The 22,047-nt window shown below is 41.6% G+C and overlaps 3 protein-coding genes across 6 annotated transcripts; 2 read left to right on the top strand and 1 right to left on the bottom strand.

Moving 5' to 3' along the window:
* Positions 1 to 2,394: 2,394 nt before the first annotated feature.
* On the bottom strand, positions 2,395 to 4,574 carry LOC143105850 (THAP domain-containing protein 1-like). Of its 2 annotated transcripts, none has more exons than XM_076269974.1 (2): positions 4,058 to 4,574; positions 2,395 to 3,844 (listed from the first exon to the last, which is right to left on the bottom strand). In XM_076269974.1, the coding sequence occupies exons 1-2, from the start codon at positions 4,123 to 4,125 to the stop codon at positions 2,905 to 2,907; spliced, it is 1,008 nt and encodes a 335-aa protein (XP_076126089.1). In that variant the 5' UTR covers positions 4,126 to 4,574; the 3' UTR covers positions 2,395 to 2,904. The 2 variants fall into 2 exon arrangements, with proteins under 2 accessions (XP_076126089.1, XP_076126090.1); XM_076269975.1 differs by lacking the exon at positions 4,058 to 4,574 and adding an exon at positions 3,952 to 4,042.
* Positions 4,575 to 4,643: 69 nt separating this feature from the next.
* On the top strand, positions 4,644 to 9,551 carry chmp7 (charged multivesicular body protein 7). 2 transcript variants are annotated; one of them, XM_076269973.1, is made up of 11 exons: positions 4,644 to 4,848; positions 5,116 to 5,400; positions 5,554 to 5,725; positions 5,837 to 6,022; positions 6,504 to 6,637; positions 6,891 to 6,939; positions 7,488 to 7,607; positions 8,122 to 8,220; positions 8,310 to 8,367; positions 8,635 to 8,871; positions 9,236 to 9,551. In XM_076269973.1, exons 2-11 carry the CDS (start codon positions 5,120 to 5,122, stop codon positions 9,289 to 9,291), a joined length of 1,392 nt encoding a protein of 463 aa, XP_076126088.1. In that variant the 5' UTR covers positions 4,644 to 4,848; positions 5,116 to 5,119; the 3' UTR covers positions 9,292 to 9,551. The 2 variants fall into 2 exon arrangements, with proteins under 2 accessions (XP_076126088.1, XP_076126087.1); XM_076269972.1 differs by having other exon boundaries at positions 4,644 to 4,857.
* A 159-nt stretch (positions 9,552 to 9,710) lies between these two features.
* entpd4 (ectonucleoside triphosphate diphosphohydrolase 4) lies at positions 9,711 to 18,223 on the top strand. 2 transcript variants are annotated; one of them, XM_076269946.1, is made up of 13 exons: positions 9,711 to 9,839; positions 11,165 to 11,291; positions 11,471 to 11,668; positions 11,789 to 11,994; positions 12,129 to 12,279; positions 12,856 to 12,959; positions 13,061 to 13,120; positions 13,207 to 13,337; positions 14,122 to 14,288; positions 14,745 to 15,069; positions 15,358 to 15,443; positions 15,536 to 15,697; positions 16,058 to 18,223. In XM_076269946.1, the coding sequence occupies exons 2-13, from the start codon at positions 11,284 to 11,286 to the stop codon at positions 16,296 to 16,298; spliced, it is 1,839 nt and encodes a 612-aa protein (XP_076126061.1). In that variant the 5' UTR covers positions 9,711 to 9,839; positions 11,165 to 11,283; the 3' UTR covers positions 16,299 to 18,223. The 2 variants fall into 2 exon arrangements, with proteins under 2 accessions (XP_076126061.1, XP_076126060.1); XM_076269945.1 differs by having other exon boundaries at positions 13,207 to 13,361.
* The last annotated feature ends 3,824 nt before the right edge of the window (positions 18,224 to 22,047 follow it).

Genomic DNA, 22,047 nt, shown 5'->3' with positions numbered 1-22,047 from the left:
AGGTGGTTAGTAGTTTGGCATTAGTACAGTTTATTGGCTGTATGTTGCTATAATAGAGCACTCTCACCAAGCATTTTACTGTATGTGAGTGAATGTTTAGTATGGAAATGTTTGCAGTTTTTTCTGTCTGGGATGAAGACTGTTTTTAGAATATTTTTGGTGAAGAGTATTTTCAGACTATTTTTGATGCCAGTTAATGTAGTGAAACTATTTGTGGCTTAATGTGGTTTCTTTGCATAGAATAACACATTAATCTTAATTCCACTTTGAACAAACACATTTGCCTTCATTGTGCATCTCCTCATCATGAGGCATGTTTTTGCCTTAAAAAGCACTGTGCTTCATGAAAGTCTTGGGTAAACCCGAATCTTACGTATAGATTGTTGTGACAGTTGCCAAATATATTTGCTTGAACAACACATTAGGCTACCAATGAGCATATCCAGTAGTTCCACCGCACTACTGAGAACAGTCCAGTGCTTCTCATGTGCAAGAAAAGGAAATACTGGAGCACAGACGATCAAAATGATCGTTAAATAAAAAAATTGGGTAACACTTTACTTGAAGGTATCTACATGAGAGTGACATGACACTGTCATGACACATGACCCCTAACCTTTAACCCTAACCTTAATCCTAACCCTAATTTGTCATGACAAAAACCGAATGATACTTAATAACAGAAGCGTTATGTCATTAACGTTTATGACTTGTTTATAATGTTTATGACACGTTCATGACAGTGTCATGTCACTCTTATGTAGATACCTTCAAGTAAAGTGTAACCAAAAGTTCCATAAAGGCTGGACAAACGTTTTGATGTAAGACCTTCCTCATCAGAGTTGTCTTCATCAGACTGATGAAAATGTAATCATACATTGAAACATTATTCCAGTCTTTATGCACCTTTTTAATTGTAAGTAAGTCAGTCTTTATTGTCTCTCCCAGGAGAGAAATGTGCTTTGGGAAACCAGAGAGCATCGGTGACACATACATAAAAAAGAGGTCATACAAGCTACAACCACAAGACATAGACCATTGTACATAGACTCACTATACATAGAACATGAAACACATTAGCGCGCACACACACACACCTACCCCCACAACTACCCCCCCTCCTCCACCCACACACAGACACACGCAGCTCATCCAATAAATAGTATAAAACCACGTTGACCCACCAGTTATTGCCCTATTGCACTATTCACCATTAAGTAGCTTAATTGATAGGGGGAACTTGAATCTATTTAGCCTACATGATGGTAGTCGGTATCTTCTTCCCAGAGGCATCAGCACATACTCTGTGTTTAGGACATGGGTTGGGTCTGTGGCTATCTTCAACCCTTGTTTCCTAACTGTCCTCAAAAATCTCATTTAACGAGGATGGGGGCTGAATCCCCATTATTGTGATGCCAGTTCTCTCTTTAATTGTGTTTCCTTTTCTTATATTTGAGTGTTATCCAGTTTTGGTACCAAACCTGCATTCTAGGGATACACAGGCTGGCCAAAGTCAGGGGAGAGTGGGGTGGTGGAGCAAAATCCAGTTGGCTGCAGTCACAGGTTTGACGTCAGGGAAACTGCACCAATTCTTGGGAATTCTTTGTGGAGTATGCAACTGTGTAAGAAAATAAATAGCTTCCCCTTGGAATTATATGGTTCTTCTGTTCTGAATAATAGTCCTCAGATAACGAGCTTCATGTCACTGTCAGTTATTTTTTTGCCCAAAAAATGCATACAAAAAATCTGTTCACAGAAATGTCAGTTAGAACCTTATTATTCCAAGGGTATGATATGCCGATTGTTCTCATTTCCAAACAGACCCGTTGCTTAATTTGTTCACATGCTCATAGGCTATATTATGCACCTTAGGATTTGTTGCCCACCTGCTACTTAGAAAAAAAAATTTGTTCTATTACAGATTGTTCCATAGATTGTGCCTCTGAAATGCAACAGATGTGCTACATAATATCTGATATAATTTGTCAACTAATAAATTTGTGCTGCACCATGCCGTGCCATTGAGTCATTTCTAATACCAAAAACTGATTGATAACTTTTTGTTCAGTCCCCCAAATCTTATGACTATCATACAAAAAGTTCAGCTTGATATCTTATTTTGTTGCTTATTGTAGTTTTGAGGGGTTGTTATTATTGTGGTATTGTAGTAACTGTTACCTAAGGTTTTCTCTGCATAACAGTGTAGTATTTATTGTTACCGAAGCTCTCCTCTGCATTATAGCTTGGATGTTATATCTCATTTTGTCAAATTGCTTTCAATAAAAGCATCTGCTACATTAATAAATAAATGTAAATATGGCTATGGGATTTGGCAGACACTTTTGTCCAAAGCGACATACAAATAACACAATAGTTAAATTTAACAGTAAACAATTTAAAAATATAATAATAAATATGAAAATTGTTTATATATGTAACCAACTCTTTATTACTGCAAGCATCTGAATGGGAAATTAACTGATCATATCTATCCAGCCATATAATACGAATAACAATCTAACCAGTTTCATTCCGGAACAACTGCTGCATGTGGGACCAACTGTACATGCAAGAAAAGCTGTCTTAACACAGACATATAGCATCAGCAGGCAACACTATGCTACAACTTCTGTAACTTATATGCAAGAATTTCAAGTGTGATGCATTTAATGTTTGTCTGAAGGCATCTCAGATAAAACCAACTAGTCTTTTGTGACGTATCTGTAAACTGGTAAATCATCTTGTCTAGTGTTCAAACAGAATCTTTGTGAGGAATGCACTTCAACAGAGGTTAATAACTGAGTCACCAAACTGGACTTGTCAGAGCTGTGCAGTCCTAAAATGTCCATGTATAAAGCTTATAACAACAACTGATCAAATTATGTCAAAAACATATAAGATCCATTATCCATTTGCCATTTGAGACACCGGGAGAAGAACCCAACTTGGATCTGTTGGCTGTCCAGCAAAGATTTCCACAGAGCTGCTGTCGGGTGGTACTGAGGTAACAAGCATGTTCGAGTTCGATTTGGGGTCCTCGCTGACTTGGGTATCAGGATTCTGACCGGATCCATTTTTGCTGTTAGGCCTACACCATGCCTTGACTGTTGTAGGATGAGGCAGAAAGCTATCAAAGCTCTCACGGACAAACCGGTAGGCTTTTGGAGAAAGGGCATAGAGAGTCGTGGAAAAAGACTTCAAATCATTGGACATACTGGCAGATTTACTCTTACACTTGGATCTGGTAAGGATTTCTTTGGCAACTCCTCCAAAAGAAGCCTCCATTATACCATTACAACTATTAGAAAACAACAACTTCTTTTTTAAATCAGTTACAAGTGAGGAGAGAGATTTCACTTTTCTTCTCAGTCTTCTTACTCTCTGCTGTTCAACCCTCACTGTCTTTCTGAAAGAAACTAATTTAGTTTGAGCATTCAAGAGTTGCTTATGTAGACGAGGGGAGCTTTGGGGTACGGGATGGCCGTTATTGGCTAGTTGTTCCTCAGTTGTAACTGGATCTACACTGTGAGCATACACATAGTCATGATCATGGTTGACGACAGGGATTTCAGCTGGTATGCCAGCACTGGGCTTACTTATTTTGATGTTCTGACTTGTTCTGGTAGTCCGCTTCTTGGGTATCGAAATAATGCGAGGGGGAAAAATGGTCGGAACTGCATTGCATGTAAGGTTAAGGCGGCTATGTCCAAGGCCTACACGTGGTCTGAAACAGTCTGGCGTAAAGTGATCAGAACAGAGGGAAGAATGCTTGGTTGGAGTCCAGCCCACTCTGTTAACTTTGCGTACCCATTGCTTCAGCCGGTCTGTGTCACGGAGAGGGAATCTAAGAGGCAAAAAATGACACCATCAAATAACTGAAGAACAACATTGTTGTTTGTAATGCTCGTATTGTTTCTGTTAAATCAACCAAAACTCCCAAATTGTTTGCACCTCAAAGTGGTCTGTGACGTAGATCTCAAATAATCGACATAGAAACCAAAGATTCTAGTAGCCATAATCTGTAATGGTAATAAATACAACATTGGAGTTAACTTACTTGAAAAAGCTTATTTTAGATGAGGCGCCCCGTCTATTTGAACATTTGACTGCCACACAGGAAGGCATGTTAACGTGAGCGGCAAAATGAGAGTTAAGATTAAACTGCTAAGTTAAAGAAAAACACACATTGATGAAGACCAGTCAAGCGAAATTGAACTAGCCTACGTTACAATCATCATTGTAGTTATACAACAAACTTGAAAGTCATGCTCTATCTATAAAATCTTCAGCGATAACTTTCAGAAATACGTGTGAAGTGAAAGATAGTAGCTATCAGAGAATCCGCTAACGAGCTTTGATAGTGTGAAGTTGTGAACGGACAACTTGACTTTTGTTGTTGTCTTCCGCGAGTAAAAATAACTTCCGGGTCGGTATCGTCTCGATTTTAAAAACAGAACTGAGTCAGAGAATGTCTAATGCCGTAGACGGGCTCTGACTGAGTGCACGTGATCATTTTTCAATCTTTGAAAATGTAAAGTGGACAAAAGTAGAGTGGAGTGGACACTTTCAAAAAACATCTAGAGAACTGAAAAACGTCTGTGTCTTGTCACATGGTGTTGTTATGTTCCGGGTTGATAGCGCTGCACATCACATCCGCCATGGCACAGGATTGGTCATAACATTTCACTTTCAATCTTAACACTAATTACAGATATAAAGGGTTTGCTTTGTGAACTCGTAAACATATTTGATCTAAAATGGTTATAGGGCTATTTGGCTGGTGATTGAAACCTTGGCCTACATCTAACGTTACCCTGGCCCCAGTGGTGTAGCTAGCGAGCTACGAAGGTGAAGAAGGTGTGTGTTTTGCAAACAGTTTTTACCTACACTATAGGCTATGCTATTAATGATGGGATCAATCCAGTTATTGCTTCATTTTAGTATGCTTTGATAGAATAACATTAACGTTAACTTAACTTACAGGTGTGTTTGTGATATATGTTAATGCATATTATTGATACCCACCTGTATCAAACTGCGGGGCAGATGGAAAAGTTGGATGTCAGTTTTTTGTATTCCACTTGCTCCTTAAACTAATCTTAGCTTTAATTACAGAACAATGTCGAGTTTACCTCAGTCAAAGGAGGATTGCTCTTTCGAGTTTCCCTCAGACTGGGGAGACGATGCACGCATGGCGTTCCTATTTTCGGCATTCAAAGAGAACAGAGATGTCGATTCTACAGATTGGGATGGTAAAATGGACTTCTGGACGCCACTAATCATAAACCACTGCAGACGTCGTGGCTCTGTCTGCGTAAATTTGCACGAACTGAACGAAAGTTTTCGAAGAAAGGGCAGTTCGCCCCTGGGTCTGGGAACTGTTCTTCAGTCCATGTACAGGTACTGCATATTATTTTTCAAACCCTGCTGCAGTGCTTAGCTAAGTCCTCCTTTAGTTATTACAAAACGAGTATAAAGGGAAGCCAAGCTCTGCATCCTTTGTCAATTGGTATATATCACCTAGTAAATTATGTTTGGTATTTTGATGTAAAGGAATGGAAAAGTGCAGAAAGAATCAGAGTTTGCCGCAAATGTGGATTCTGGCTGGCTATCGTGGGGAGTTGGCCTTTTGCTTGTTAAGCCGCTAAAGTGGACATTGTCCACTCTTTTGGGCAGTGGTCGTGTACCTCTGGAAGAGTCTTTTGTCGTGATTGAGTTGGTCAAGGTGAGTTTCATTAATCATATCAAACATTGGCAACATATACTGATTATATCAAACATTTACAATATGTACATTCAGTAATATAAGATTGTGTCTTGTGTTTATCGTCCATAGGAGAAGGCGGTGAAGCTCCTGGAGACATATCGGTCCTCTCCTCTGGCAGACAGGTGTATGTTGTCCTTTCAGGAGCTGAGAACACTGGCCTCCCATGTTTGTTATGATGAGACCAACCTGTGCTTGGCTCTGCTTCAGCTGCAGAGAGACAAGCAGGTGACCGTGTCGCTTCACGAAGGCGAAAAGGTGGGTTGATGAATGTGATTTAATTCTGGTTGGATCACTGATATAGTGATCGCTCAGGGGATTTCTATGACCCCAATGGATGTTATGCATGCAGGGCTCTATAGCCAGGTCATTTATTTACAGAGGAGCCAGGTGTTTTGTAGCTGCCACTATTGTTAATGTAATTAGTGTAGCCTACCTCACTACACAGACCCGATTAGGTGTTGCACCTAGTGAATCAGCATGTTACAATGTAGAAGGAATGCAAAGTTATGCAAAGTTGTAGAAAGAGTAAACAGGTAAGGAGCAGAATGTAACAGAAGATGCCGTCACAACATAGCTGACGCTCCACTGGAAATAAATGATCTGGCTAAAGAGCCTTCCATGCATAAGGTGGATTAGTAAATACAGCTCAGGTATCATTGCTAGTAAAGTGTGCCAAAGTACAGTAAATTTGTCAGCTGTGATTTTTTTTTTCTCTCTCTCTCTCTGTTGTGTCCAGCTGGTGAAGTTCTCCCAGCCTGGGCAAGGTCGTGTGAGCCCTGTCAGTGATGTGGACCTTGGTATCTACCAGCTGCAGCGCAGTGAGAAGCTGCTGGGGGAGAGAGTGGAGGCCCTGGGCAAGGAGGCAGACAAGTACGTCTTGAAGACAACTCACACTGCATGCAATACAGACTTAAGACTGTCCAAATTGGTCTCACATTATGCTTTGCCGGTCTGGACGGTCTGCTTTAAACACAAATCTGGGCATGTTTATTACTAAAGGAGAGGTCATGCGCACCATCCCTTTTAAACTGATGGCAGCTTGTTTTTCAAACTCCTTTGGATTAGTTTTGATGAAAACATGAGGCAGATGATGAACCAAACAAATACTGTTTCAATTGTACAGATGCAAAGAGGAGGCCAGGGCTCTACTCAATGAGGGGAAGAAATCTCAGGTAAGTCATCTGGCAGGCCTTGGTTTTGGGACCCATTTATGATGTAGACAAGGTTTGAGCAAAATCTGAGATGGTGCAGCAGGGTGGTTTTGAACTGTTAGTCTGCCTCTTAATGCAAGTAATACAATGTTTAAAAGTACAGCAGAATTGTTGTACATATTCAAGGCTTAAAGATTACAGGCACTGTGCCTGAATTCAGGCGTAGACCGGGCTGTTAAACATTTGAAAATTAATAAAAGTACATCACGTGGAATCAGTTGGTGTAAAGAGTTGCTCAGCTAGAACTATTTTAATGTGGATGTTAAAAAGATAAAGTGGGCGGGGGCAGTCTGTTAGTATTGAAAACCGTCTCCTTGATTCCAAGTGAGAGACACCGAGTTGGCGAGCAATTAGTTAAAGACAAGAGAAAGTATGACATAAATAAAACCCCTAAAATTTAACAGTAGCATATTAGTCTAGTCCGGGGACAGTGACCCTTGTTATATAATTGACAAATGTAAGTCGCTTTGTTTAAAAAGCATCTGCTAAATGTCTTGCTCCCTGTGTAGGCTCTGAGGTGCCTTAGGGGGAGGAAACGTGTGGAGAAACGGGCCGACCGGCTTTATGCCCAGATGGAAACTGTAAAGGGCATTCTGGACAGAATAGCCCACTCACAAACAGACCGCCTGGTGAGAAAATGGACACATGCTACAGCCATTTTAAACCATACATCCTTCTGTACTCAAAATAAATGGAAATTGAGTCTGTTTTGTATACATGCGTATTCTCCTGTGAAGCTTTTTTTTAATCTAGCTAATATGAATGACAACGTCCACACTGCATACTATAACAAAAACAAATTGAAGAATGATATTCTTGGAAATAGAGCCATTTTGATTACGTGACAGCCAATCTGAATCAATCGAAGTTTAGAAATCACATTAATGAACATGAGAGACTTTCCTTACTGTTGGTCAGTGCGGATGTTGATATTGTTATTGTCACCGTTGTCTTTTGCCTTTATTCTGCTTCTTAAAATCTGCCCTTAAACCTAGTATGCTTAATAAGTTCCCTTGATCTTCCCCATGCACAGTTTATTAATTGAGAATGCTGATGTTGAACGGAAAGAGCATTGATTGACGTACAGTTTTACGTTCATGTTGAGCCCTATCAAACAGTACACAATGCCTGTGTTTGTCATAGGTGATGCAAGCGTACCAGACAGGTGTGGCTGCTCTGCGTCTCTCATTAAAAGACGTGACTGTGGAGAAAGCTGAAAGTTTGGTGGATCAGATCCAGGAGGTAAGACCACCTTTTTTTCTTTTGGTATGAATATAATTTTTTCACCCCTGATTATTTTCCCTCTGGTCCTCTTTCCTCTGTGTGCTTAGTTGTGTGATACTCAGGATGAAGTCAACCAGACGCTTGCTGGAGGAGCATTGGACACAAGTATGTGTGCTACATTGAGGCTTGACTACCACCTAATGATCTGTACATGTCATCTATAAAAGAATATGAAAAATTGCATGGCAAAATAAATGTACTTGAAAAATTCATGTATGATTTTGTTAGGGTACTCACAATGTTGGCGTAATGGTTTCTATGTTGTACAGTATATGGGAAAAATAGATTGTACACAGTACACACAGAAGCACCACAGAGTCATTCGTCATGCTGTATTTGCTGTACTCAGTGATGTTGTGTTTGTTCCTGTAGCTGGTGAAGACACGGACGAGCTGGAGGAAGAGCTCACGTCTCTTTTGGAGAACTCTGCTCCAGATGGACAACTGGACCTTCCAGAAGTTCCTTCAGGACCCTTGCCATCCAGCAGGGAAAAGGGTGCCCTCGATGATGATTTCTTCAACTCTTTACCCAGTGTACCTGACTCACAGTTAAATATCACAGACGAGGAGTTGGACAGGGAGCTGAGTCGCCTCAATATCTCTGGAGCAGGTTTGTTTTTCCTTGTCTTGATCTGAGCTCCAGGTAGAGTTTTTTTGTCCCAGGTTGTTATGACTTACATTTTACATTTTCTTTGTATTGAAGAGTCTAGAGGGAAATTGAAGGAGGTTAATATGGCCTGTAGGTACAGTCTCATGGAGTTTTTCTGAACAGGGGCATTGGCCGACTTATATTACAAATGTCTCGGAGTGAAAAGGGATAAAAACTCACCCCCTTTGTTTCATTCTGTTACAGAATAGTCTGCCATTCATCATGCCATTTAGTAATGTTTAAAGTCATCAGTGTCGTCTGTTTAGTGATAAAAGGCTGTTATCTTGCTGTGAATTGTTGACTGATTATATATTTTTCCTAACAGGTGGGCAGCAGAAGGGACCGCTCTCACCACTAAAGAAACTAGAGCCGGCCCAGTGAAGCACAATGAGATGTATTAGTTTTAAGTAATAAGCAATCAAACTACAGTATATTGTATGTTTTGCAATATGCCTTTATTCATGTTTGTTATAGCATGTTTGTGATCCTTTTTATTTTAAACTAAAAGTTTTAAAAGTGGCCTTTTAAAGTTTGTGAAGTGTTACTCTAATAAATGATTACAATTATGATGCCAAAACAGCTGATTCTGTGTGACAGAATCATATCAGTTATTACAGAATAAATTGTATGTAAATGTAAAATGTGATTGTCTCGACTTTGTAATGTATGTGTAGAAAAACATGATGCTGTAGTTTTGTCCTCATACTTATTAGTACATGCTGTAATTTGGATAGGAAAAAAAAAACAAGGCTTGTCACAAATCTTTCGACAAGAAACTTAGAACTGTCGCGCATGCGCAACCTGGCAATCTCAACGGAATGAGATTTTCTTGGCCCATGCATGGCGGCACGTCTCTCAGCTTTGAGATGATTCTGGTTTCGATCTAATGTCGAAACAAGGTCTGGATGCACAAATAAGGACATGTGTGGGTATGTAGAACATTTATTTGGCCAGGGTGGATATATGACAACACGATAAATACGGAATTATAGCTATTACGCTAACACGAGCTAAGGTGTTAGCATAGATAGCTAACCGTTATCGATAGCTACGTTACATTTAAACGCTAACGTTAGCATGCCGCCCGGTTAAACTTTCTCGTGAACCTACAAATTGGGTTATAACGGTAGCTAGCTGCTAGTTTTGGTTTAGGTAGCTTTCTGAATTTATCAAGTGGTGACGTACACATACTCTGTATGGTTATCGTATTTAGTTGTAAGCATTCAATGTATCAGCGTAAGCAATACAATATGTCAATGGATAACAACATCTTGAACAGGTTGCTATGCTAATTACGTTACGCTGGAGCTCTGCTCCAGTATTATTAGCAAACGAGCTAACTTTTAACCATATGTCTTGCTGGCAGCTAACCGGCTGGTTAGAATCATAGACTGTAAAAAATAGGTTAGAATGTAGGGAATTTGGCCAACGTTAGCCAGACGCACGACAGACAGGTTATGTAACTTCAGGTATAAAGCCAGATAGGATGCTGTTCTGACGTTGACAGTAACGTTAAAAGACCGGGGCCTTAGTGTCGCGTTGGACAGTTATTGAAATAAGATACTGAAAGGGATACATTACTGGACCAGGTAGATTTCTCTGATAAGTTACTTACGTTAACTTTATGCGTTGAAGCATTTTTCCCCTGCTTTCTTAGTAAAGTGATCTAACTTTTAATATTGGCTAGTTTGTAAGTTACACTGGCTGGTTAGATAAAACGTTGTAACGATAGGTAACTTAGGTTATAGGTATACAAGTGCAAGATCAGTTGGATAACACATTTCAGGTGGGCATCTTTCACCTCAGGTTCTGCAGTGACGTGTATGAGCGTGAGTTTGGGTCATTATGTTTGACAGTTAGCTTCTTATGTTAGGCTATAACCGTCTGTGGTTACAACAGGTAATGCTAACCACCACCTACGCAATTTATATTTTACAAGCAGTGGCAACGTTGCCACGTCATTAGTCCACGATCGATGTTTCGTTACCTGTCCATAATAGATGAATTTGTAGATGATACCCAAAGTTAGTTGCCTGATAAAAGCATGCATCAAAATGATTTGGCAAGATTTTTTGATCTGCTTTTCAAACATTTCGAGAAATGTTACACCTAGTCAGTGAAGTTGGATGTCTGTTATTGCTTTGAAAATATTATTCTAATTCGGTATATTCTCAAGCTAGTTGCCTATAACCTTTACATCAGGACAAATGTATTTTTTTAAGTATGAGTTTGTTATTCCTCTGGCTCATTACAGGTTGGTAATGACGTGCTCCAGAAGCCTCCATGTGCATCAGCAGGGTTACCGGTAATGTTACAGGAGTCAAATGTCAACACCTCGGTTACATTGAATTGATTTGAACAGCTCTCGACAGGATGGGAAAGTAAGTTTCCATTTCAGTGAAAGCAAATGTTGTTTGCAAATGAAGGCATTTCGTCCCACGACATCTTCTCAAGTGCATCCGTTGTATAAAGTGAAACGTAGGACCAGTAATAATGATGAACTGCCGATCTAATCATGTATCCTCCTCTCCTCTCTTCTCCCCTGCTCTGATCTCCACAGGATCAGCATATCCTGCCTTTTCCCTGCTTCCTGGCACTTCAGCATATCACCAGTCGTTCTCCCCCGGCTCCTGCTTCCTTCATTCAGACAGCTCATTTTCCTGAGTTTGTTGGCGGGGCTTCTGGGTCTCCTTTACCTGCTGCTGGTCACAGGAAAGGGCCAGTACAGCTGGGTGAGGGAGGATTCCCACATTCACAGGTGAAGGTGTTATATTGGTTGCCATGTCACTTGATTCCCCGTAAGCTTGACAGATTTATGTGGTGTATGGTGATGTCCTGCTTATTCACCTGTTTGTGTGGCACCCTTGTAACCCTGTAGACATTTGGCCAGGGTGACGGATTTAGAGGTCACAGACACCAGCAACCCAAACCTTAACTATGGGCTGGTGATTGACTGTGGAAGCAGCGGTTCACGGGTGTTTGTCTACTGCTGGCCGCGGCACAACGGCAACCCACACGACCTGCTAGACATCCGTCAGATGAGAGACCAGCATAGGAAGCCCGTAGTCATGAAGATTAAACCAGGTGAGCTATTCTCTGTGCACGTGTAAGGAAAACACTTGGGGTTTTATTGACTGTTTTTTAACATGTAGTCATATCTTTGTTTTTTTAATCTGTAACTTGTCTGTTGTAACCCTCTGGTGCTTGTGGACTGACAGGTATCTCTGAGTTTGCTACCACGCCAGAGAAGGCCAGTGACTACATTTACCCTTTACTAAGCTTTGCGGCACAACACATCCCAAAGTTTAAGCACCAGGAAACGCCTCTTTACATCCTCTGCACTGCGGGAATGAGAGTGCTGCCTGAGAGGTACGCAATATATGACAGACAATAAATCCAAAATGTTTTCATCATGTGTTGCAATAGAAAGCAGATGCATTCACAAGACCACAAAATGCACTTGGGTTCACAATGAAGTCCACAGAGAAGGCTCAGTCAAAGACAAGCTAGAGAATACTTATCTCGTCACATGATTTGTGACCTGGAGTTGAGCTAAACAATGTTCATATGGCATCAGATTATCCAGAAATGAATAGATGTTCTCGCACTAGCCTGAGCAAGCGGTAGCATTAACTCTACTGCTACCATTACTTCCTCTTTGATGGGCTTGCTGTATTTTGTGAATTGGAGCCTTGCCAGTAATGTTGTCCTCTCTGCACGGAAGCATACAGATGCCACATACCTGAATATCAATAGAACCCTCTCACCTAATCTTCTGACTTGATAGGCGGGTTGCTTTCAGTAGGGCTGTGAAATGTGGCATTTTAAAAAGAGGTTCTAAGCTTTTGGCGAGGCAAATATGGAGTGGTTTCAGTGTTTGGACGTTTGTGATGAACAGTGGTGTTGGTCTTTGCCTGGAGTTGTGAATGGAGTTTCCATGTTCAGTCAGCAGGAGGCGATCTTGGAGGATCTGCGGACAGACATCCCTGTGCATTTTAACTTCCTGTTCTCAGACTCTCATGTCGAGGTCATCTCTGGGAAACAGGAGGGTAAGTCTGCTCTCTACCAGCACTTTATATCAGACCAGATCAAGTGTAAAGACCTCTTTAAACACACATTTAAATTCACCTTTATTTTTGGATTTGTCCAGGTGTGTATGCATGGATTGGGATAAACTTTGTTCTTGGAAGATTCAATCATGGAGATCATGGTGAGTGCCTGGTTTCCTTAGCTTATGATGGTTTGTTGCCGACAATGGCATTTATTTTGTATTAAATCCGTTTGCTCCTTCACCAGATGGTGAGGCAGTGGTGGAGGTGCAGGTCCCAGGGGGTGACCAGCAGGAGGCGATGGTACGCAAGCGGACGGCCGGCGTGCTGGACATGGGCGGCGTCTCCACGCAGATCGCATTCGAAGTGCCCAAAAGTGTAAGCTTTGCTTCTCCACAGCAGGTTATTATCCCTAAACAGTTTCCCTTTTTTACAAGTTTGTTGACATTTGTTGCTCATCCGATTTCTTCCCCACATTTGAATCACAACTGGCCCACGGTCTGTGCTGTGAACATCCCTGTCTGTTTAATGGAGTTGAAGTTCTTCCTTCTGCAGAGATAAGATGCATGGATTCAGAATAGGAATACACTTTTAGAGCACTAACTAAAAAAGCAAGGATGGGTTAATTCAGACTTTGGAGATCTGTTATTCGGCAGTTTTGGGGTGTGAATAGGCTCTGGGGATAGATTTGCGTAGCTAAATATAATGGGCTATAATGTAGGATGGCAGATCTTCAGGTTTGGGTGTCCCTCTGCTGACAAGCATAACATTTGTAGATCAGGGTTTCTTCACAAATATGCACACAGTATTTTTTAGGTGAATTTAAGCAGAAATGATTACAATCAATCTCTAACTGATTCCTTCTCAGTGAGTGATTTCTGTGTTTGAAGGCTTTTGAGTGATTGTGTATAATGCAATGCAGCTTCTTGGGTTTAACAAATAAGCTGAAACCTAGATTGGGTGTTGGTGTGGCTCTGAAGTACTGCTTGCTGGTTTTAACCTTTAGAATAGAAAAACACAATAGTCACTAACGTCTCTGTCCTTAGAGTGATTTATATATATATATATATATATATATATATATATACACACACATACAATTATTAATTATTGTACTTCTCAAAATGGACGGCCTGGCTTATCGCTGACTGTGCTTCCGCAGGAGGAGATGGCAAAGAACCTGCTGGCAGAGTTTAACCTGGGCTGCGATGCCCACCGCACAGAGCACGTCTACCGTGTTTATGTGTCCACTTTCCTGGGCTACGGCGGCAACGCAGCCCGCCAGAGATATGAGGAGAGCATGGTCAGCAAGATCGTCGCCCAGAACAAGTAAGACCCCCTACGTTTAGCAGAAGAGTTGTAACGAAAACGAGGTGTAGTCTGATCAACCCACAGGATTTTGCTGCTTTTTTTTGTTGTTCATTCACTCAGTGGGTTCAGATGAGATTATTATTACAACATTTGTTGGTATTGATAATCACCTATTCATCCGATCTCAATAAAAACTGTGGGTCAGTGTGGGTTATGCTTACAGATCAGTGGTTTCCAACCAGTAGTCTGCCTGCGGCTCACTGGTTGTCAGTGAAGGCATTGCTGCTGGTCCATGCCCATGCATTTGTAATGTAGTTTCAATGTAGTAATCACTATTTTGTAGTCAGTGGTAGTCCCCATGCTGCTTCCCTTGTCAGAATGGTGGTCCTTGGGTCACAATCAGTTGAAAACCTATGAACTGAGACGCTATGTGTGTACTTGCTCAGCGGTGTGTTTCTGTGTGTCTCTCTGCAGGCTTCTGGACCAGCATGTGGGCGAGTCTGCAGACACTCCAGTCCTAGACCCGTGTCTTCCCAACGACCTGCAGGACGAAGTGGGACCCACGGGGCAGAGGATCCACATCCGCGGCACCGGTGACTTCGACTCGTGCCGCCTGCTCCTGCAGCCGTTCCTCAACCGCACCAACGAGACGCACACCTCCCTCAATGGCATCTACCAGCCAGCCATCGACTTTCGGAACAGCCAGTTCTACGGTTTCTCCGAGTTCTACTACTGTACCGAGGATGTGCTGCGCATGGGCGGTGACTACAACTCCACAAAGTACACCAACGCTGCAAAGGTAGGAATCTGTAGTAAGTGTAGGCACAGCATTTGTCTGCAGGCAATAATATCTATTTACTATGAAAATATATATATATAGTATGTAATAACAGGTTTTACTTTTGTGCTGTTGTGGGTGCAACAGTCAAATACTTAAATTAAAGATAGCAATCTTGTCTTCTGGTAAGTTTGCCACTATGTATTCTGAAACTGTAAGTGTATTTTTTTTTTGTAAGTATCTAAACCCCATATAACAATCAACACCTCATGTCATGGTTTTTTTGCTTTGTTTTTATTCCCCCTGTAGAACTACTGTGCCACCCAGTGGAGGACCTTGAAGGAGCGCTTTGACCGTGGTCTTTATGCCTCTCATGCTGACTTGCACAGACTTAAGTAAGTCTCAGAGGTAGCCTCTGTTGCTAATAACAACAGCAGCTCTTCTATTTGGTTCAGTGTTTTCTGTAAGGTCATATCTCCCTTTGCAGGTACCAGTGTTTCAAATCAGCATGGATGCATGAAGTTTTCCACACTGGCTTTGCCTTCCCCTCTAATTACGACAACCTGAAGACAGCGCTGCTGGTCTACGACAAAGAGGTGCAGTGGACACTGGGAGCCATTCTCTACAGGACACGTTTCCTGCCTCTAAGGTGACAAAGAACATATAGCAACACTGTAGGCAGTAACTTACCAATTTCTGTCATATGAATTTAAAATAAGCAAATAGTTTTTGTGTCACCATCAAATGTATTTTTAATATATAGGGTCATGTGAAGGCATAAAGGTAAAGTCCAATAGTTAGCAGATGCCTTTATCCATACGCACTATATTTTCTAGTCCAGTCTTTTTTTTCTGTAGTAAATTACAGTGTGATGCCATCTTCAGAACAGTAATGTAAGCTTATATTTGGTGCATTTGTTATTTCTGTCAAGTCAGACAGCATTGTCTATTACCTATGAGATGGCGTTCTTAAATTGGGTTTCCTTTTTTGCCCGGTCTTGTGCCATTAGGGACATCCAGCAGGAGAGCCTGAAGGGGACGCACTCTCACTGGCGCCCCAGCTTCCCTTACATCAACACGCACTACCTGTTCCTGGCATGCTTCTTCGTGGTGCTGCTCTCCATCCTGCTCTACCTGCTCCGGCTGAGGCGCATCCACCGCCGGGCGGTCGCGCTCAACCGCGGAGCCGCCTCCTCTTTGCAGTGGTTGGAAGAAGGCTTGGACTCCCCTGACGTCCTGGTCACGCTATAGGCTGGAGGCTTGCCCTTCGTTAGGTTCCGCCCCTGCCCCCACCCCACTCCTGACATCACCCTGCCAGGGCCCTTATTGGCCAGTACACATGAAGGTCCCCTTTTTAGACTGCTGAAAAGATGGCAATAATCACGCTGACTTGACAAGACTGTTTGGACTGAGAGCTCACGCCTCAGGTGAAGTTTCTGTGCTGCTGTGGCCCATCACAAAAAAAGACTGTTAACTTCACCGACCTGCGATTTGAGAGGACATTTTGAGTGCTATGAACCGTTTCCGTTTCAGTCTAGCTTTGAAATGATCATGTGTTTCTGTGTTAATTTATTTTTGATATCTTTGGTTTTCTTGTTTCTTTATTTTTCGTTTTGTTTTGTTTTCCTTTTTTTTTAAATGACCGTTAGCAATGTTAGCAACAGTCCTGAACGTGCACACTCTGTGGCCCGGAGAGATTTGTTCCCGCACTCCGTGAAGTCCCTTCATGATTTACATGGAGTTGGACCTTCGTGCCATCCGCCTCCTTCGTGCCAAAAAAAGAAGGGCACCTTTCTTCTCCCCACTCCTCATGGAAACCCTCTCATCCAAGTTGTTAAAATCACACACACACACACACACACACACACACACACACACACACACACACACACACAACTTGATGATACTGTTTCCAGTGGCACATTCCTGAGTTAGATAGGCAACTTTATCATGTCCCGAGTTGCCCTCCTCATGTCAGGTGAGACCTGGCTCCGAAGCCCTAATAAGCAGAAATGCCCATGCCTTCTACCATAGATATTAAAAAGCTTTATTTATCTATGGCTTCTACCATAGGGAGACCACATGGAAATGCCCATGGCTTCTACCATAGAGAGACCACATGGACATTGATTTCGCTACTTGGCAGTCCTTTTAGATACCGGTGTTACTCCACTCAACAGAATGTTTAATAGTTTTGTGGTACCCCTCAATAGATGGTACTTCCTTGAAAAATGCCTCTGATTTTACCGTTGGTAAATATTTCTGACTAGGGTTATGGGATATCTGCACTGTCAAAACAGTGTTTCTGTATACGGTAGAGGGTAAAAATCCAGTGCAGAATAGTATAGATCCCAAGGCATAGACCAATACTCCTGCGTGCGTGCGTGCGTGCGTGTATGTGTGTGTCTGCGTGCGTGCATGTAAGGGAAGAATGGTTTATCAGACCTTTTGTTTTGATTTCTAGTTGGTTTCTAGTCTTTCAAAAATGTTATGATTAGTGCAGAGACTCTTTCCAGGCTTCTGATTTCAATAGAGCACACTTTTAGGGACCACATTGCTTCTCGGTTTTACATCTTGAAAAACTGCTTGTGTCAAAACCCATAATAATAATGCCGATATTAGCACCGCGTACTATAGTGTGTTTCCTGACACTGCTATGGCATGCAGTGTGATAGAGTTGTATAGATTTCAATATGTTGTGCATCCATGCTTTATAATACCCCTTGTACTTTTTTCTTGGGTTTCCTAAAATGGTTTAAAGGTGTCTGCAGCAGCTCAATAGAAAGACTATATTTGAATAACAATATCGTGCAATATTTTTCCCCGCAATGTCTTATCACATGTTGAGGTCTGACCCAGCTGTAATCCCAGCGCCGGTCCTGTATTTTCAAATGGGGTGAAAGTCCAGTCTGCTGAAAATGATCCACAGGTCTTTCAGTCTATGTGGATCTGTCACTGAATCCTGTGTATGTGTGTGTGCGAGCGAGCGAGTGAATGTGTGTGTTTTTATTCATTTGAGGCTTCTTTTTCTGAAGCCATTGTCACTGCTGTATGAAAAAAAATGTTTGTGAAAGCACAGACAGCATATTTATAAATGATGTTCAGGAAAGGAATCTGTTTGCACGGAAAAGTTCAACAATCTTGTCTGATATTAAAAACATATTGAAGTCCTCAAAGAGTCTAAATGGCATTTCCTCAGGCTTACTGATGGTGAATGAATAGATTGAGGGCCCTAATTTGAAACCTGTGCAAAGTGTAACTAATGCTAATGTAATAACTTACTATAATCAATTAGCTAATTTAACACAATCAGCAAGACCTTGATGACTCCGCTCAATGCTCTCATATGCCACATGACTGCTCTAGTGTAAGTGGGATAACTTTGCTTTCTAACAGACATTACATGTGCTTGCCATTTAAATTAGGGCCATGAATTTGATCTTTCCCCTAGCAAAAAAAACTCAATAATAAAAAAAACAATTAGGGCCATGAGTCCCATTAGATATTCTTATTGTTACAGTCAGTTCCTGGGATGTAAGGATCAGTACTATTACAGCATGTTGTAACAAATCTACGTGGTGAATGAACCATTGTGTGTGTTCTGGACTATGGGAGTACTGCAGGAGTGGGCTGAATGGTTTTCCCAGTGATCTGTCTGATGAATGGGCAGATCAGCTGGCCTCTCCCCTCTCCTGGAGTGAGAAGTGGCTGACTAGATGGCGAGGTGGCTGTCCTGTGGTGACGCGAGGGTTGAGTAAACAAGCTAATGCATCTTTATGGCAGTGGTAGCCGGGTCTTACAGATCCCCTGTGGCCTTGGGAAGAGGGGCAGAGGACATGGGCGGGAGCATCAATCAGGCATGCCAAGCCGCAGACAGGCGCTAACGCTCAGGTCACTTGGTCAGGTCAACAACCTAGTAAGTGTCTCCGAGCTCGACTCCCGGCCTATCACACAGACTGCGTTTTCCTAGCCGGCGTGTCTCACTAGAGTCTGGGTGGCTCGCTGTCACAGTGCACCGCTGGAGGGTTTCGTTTTCAGGCTACTGCCCCGGCCACAGTGGGGTCAGGTTTCACCGCTCACCCAGGCAGAGGTGCTAAAGAATCACTACTGACAATGCCCCCTGCATGCAACTCCAGCACAGGGGAGAGATTGGCAGCCCCATTCTCTTGCCCAATGTGTTGGGTGTTTGTTTATTTTCAGTAAAACCCTCTAAGCTTTTTAAAGCCAGATATTGGCAGGTTTTCTGTCAGTCAGGTGAGGTTAGGGGAGGTTGTTTTGGAAGTTACAAAACCTTAAGAACAAGAACATTGTTTTCTGTCAAGCTCTGTCCTTCAACTGTACATACAACAATAAAAGTGAAGCACATAATTGGTGTTGATGTGTAAGCTGTCTGACATGAGAACATTCTGTTTCACTGCCGTCTGTCATGCCCAGTCCATTTATTCAAGTGTAACTCTCAACAGGGATTTTATATCGAGTAACCGCCTATTCATCTTATTAAAGCTAGTCTGTGTTTCTTTCCAATACACCTTTTAAGTGTCTTGCTCCCTGTGGTCCATTCTGTGAGTGTGCAGAAAAAACACTGGTTCATACACAGTCCTGCTTTTGTAAGATGGGAAACGAAGTGGCTTGGACCAAGCCGTGCACTGTTTCAGCCTATCAACACATTGCGTCAGGGACAGGGAGGGTGTCATTTGATTGGCTGTTGTGCTCAAATATCAACCTTTTCCCAGAATCCAGGACTGGATATTTCATGGTTTTACTCAATCACTTTAACATCTCTTGTCTTCATGTCTCAGGACATTTGAAAGTTTTAAAGGGACTGTAGTCGTGTAGCTTTGTCTTGAAACTCCTGTATTACTCAATGCAGACAAAATATCTACATTGTGAAATATTCCAGGATTTCATTCAGGATGTACAGATACACAAGTGCATAGACACAATACAGAAATCAGCCTCAAGCAATCTGTACAGCTGCACTATTCCCTCAATATAAACAATCTAGTCAAACAGAATTAGACACAGCAAGCGAGCATTCAGCGTTCTGTGGTGTTAGATGCAGCATGCCATCCCTTAATTCAAGCAGCACAGTGTAGGCTATGTTACTATCAGTCATTGGTTTCCAGTATCATTCATTGGGTTTTCTTCTTTACACACCGCTCTTAAGGATGGTGCCCTCTCTGGGCTTGCATCCATGTCTTTCAGCACTGTGAGGCACCGTGATTGTCTCTCCTAAATGGAGTGTCTTGGGTCGTTGTGCCTCTCATTTTTCAGCTGTGTCATTGTGAACCCACTAAGGTCTTGTTGCTGTGGAAGCACTTCCTTCTCTACCAGGGGACATGTCTCAGAAGGTGGCACTAAACAATGAATTAGTTTAGTATTACAAATCCTGTTGATCAAAGTGTTTCAATAGACTTAAATGAATAAGAAATGTTTCACGGCTACACATAATTATCCCTGAAATAGGAATGTTTCACTGTTACACATCATTATCCCTGTGTCTACAAATAGAGGGATAATTATGTACAGCAGTTCAAATTGTAAGTTTAAAACATGTTGTCTACTTGTGTACATCTACTTGTTTATTATGATTTAATTCATATGACTTTTAACTTTTTTCCTCAGTCCTAAATGGATATACTGCTCACAGGGATCAAATATCAGTCATAACCAAGAGACAGAGAGCATGTAAAGGTTCAAGTGGCCAGAATATGAATCATACCAATATTGGACCTTTCAACTACTGTATAACTTCACTAGAGTTTAGCACACAAGTGTGTGTAACTCCTCTAAAGGTAAAGAAATGCTATTACATTGAGAAAAGATTGGTCATTTGTCAAGAAAACGTGTTTGGGCTATACTTTCACCTGACTGTGTTGTAATTTGATTATGTATGAATTGTGATATAGCAACCAGCTTTTTATGTGTTCTATTTACTGCCAGGTATTTTGACCCCTATACATGTGAGTTGATGTCTAATATTTTATGTTAAGGATGTGACTGTTGTGGAAGGCCAAGTGGTTTTCAAGTGTAATTATCACTTTCTCTGCTGCTCTGGTGCGGAGGGAAGTCAGTCTGTTAGTACAGCTGTAGATCCAAGGTGTAAACACACATACTGTATGTCCCTCAGCTGACATAACAAAGTGTGCACACTGATAGAGGTCTCGTTTCAAAATCCAACACACTTTACAGTAACGGGACACACCTCGCCATACCATCCACAGTTGAGGATTTAATGGTAGCCATCATGCACCACTGCACTCATCTCATATTAGTTATATCTGTGAAGGTGATCAGACAGGGCATTAGTCAATAGTTATAGAGACAATGTAATCTTATTTGAGAGGACATTTATCTGGGACAAGGCACAGGTTTTTTTAAGGTGCATTGAATGTTTTTCTTCTTTTCCTTTTTTTCAACTAATGCATTGGAGTTGCACTGGTGGTACACATATCTGAAAGATAACACCTGACAAATGTTCCTGTGCCTTCTGTGTATATACATTGTTCTGTTGATTGTTTCAAGTGCATGTTTATACATTTCTAGACAATTTAGGATATAAACACATGTACAAAAAACAGAGGCAAACAATCTGAAGTAATACTGAGCAACAACTTTATGTGTCATGCCCTCAGAGTTACATCAACAAGTCAGATGGGGTTTTCATAGTTTCATAACCCAGCTGGTTATAGGTTGGGAGATGTGAACAGTGATCTACTTCTGATGTCTCATCAAACTTAACCTTGAATTGACTTGCGATGAGAACAAGCCTTTATTGATCCCTAGGCTGCACACAGGGACAACATTTAGGCCATGGTTTTGTATGTCAAGTATTGATATGAAGTTTCAAATGACACAACAAATGTAAGATTGTTCCAAAACTGGCAACTGAATCAGTTTAATCAACGGATTTATATAATTATATCACTAATTTCACCGGAGCTATTTGAAGTAACCGAAGATTGCACTCTGTGAATGTGGCCCTTGCAATAAGATCCAG

This window comes from Alosa pseudoharengus, unplaced genomic scaffold (assembly GCF_046254945.1).
Source record: "Alosa pseudoharengus isolate Yale_2024_CS ecotype anadromous, Long Island Sound unplaced genomic scaffold, YU_APseudo_1.1 YU_APseudo_1.1_scf_6, whole genome shotgun sequence".
Taxonomy (NCBI): domain Eukaryota; kingdom Metazoa; phylum Chordata; class Actinopteri; order Clupeiformes; family Clupeidae; genus Alosa; species Alosa pseudoharengus.
The sequence above is the reverse complement of the archived record's forward strand: the minus strand, read 5'-3'. Positions and strand labels throughout refer to the sequence as shown.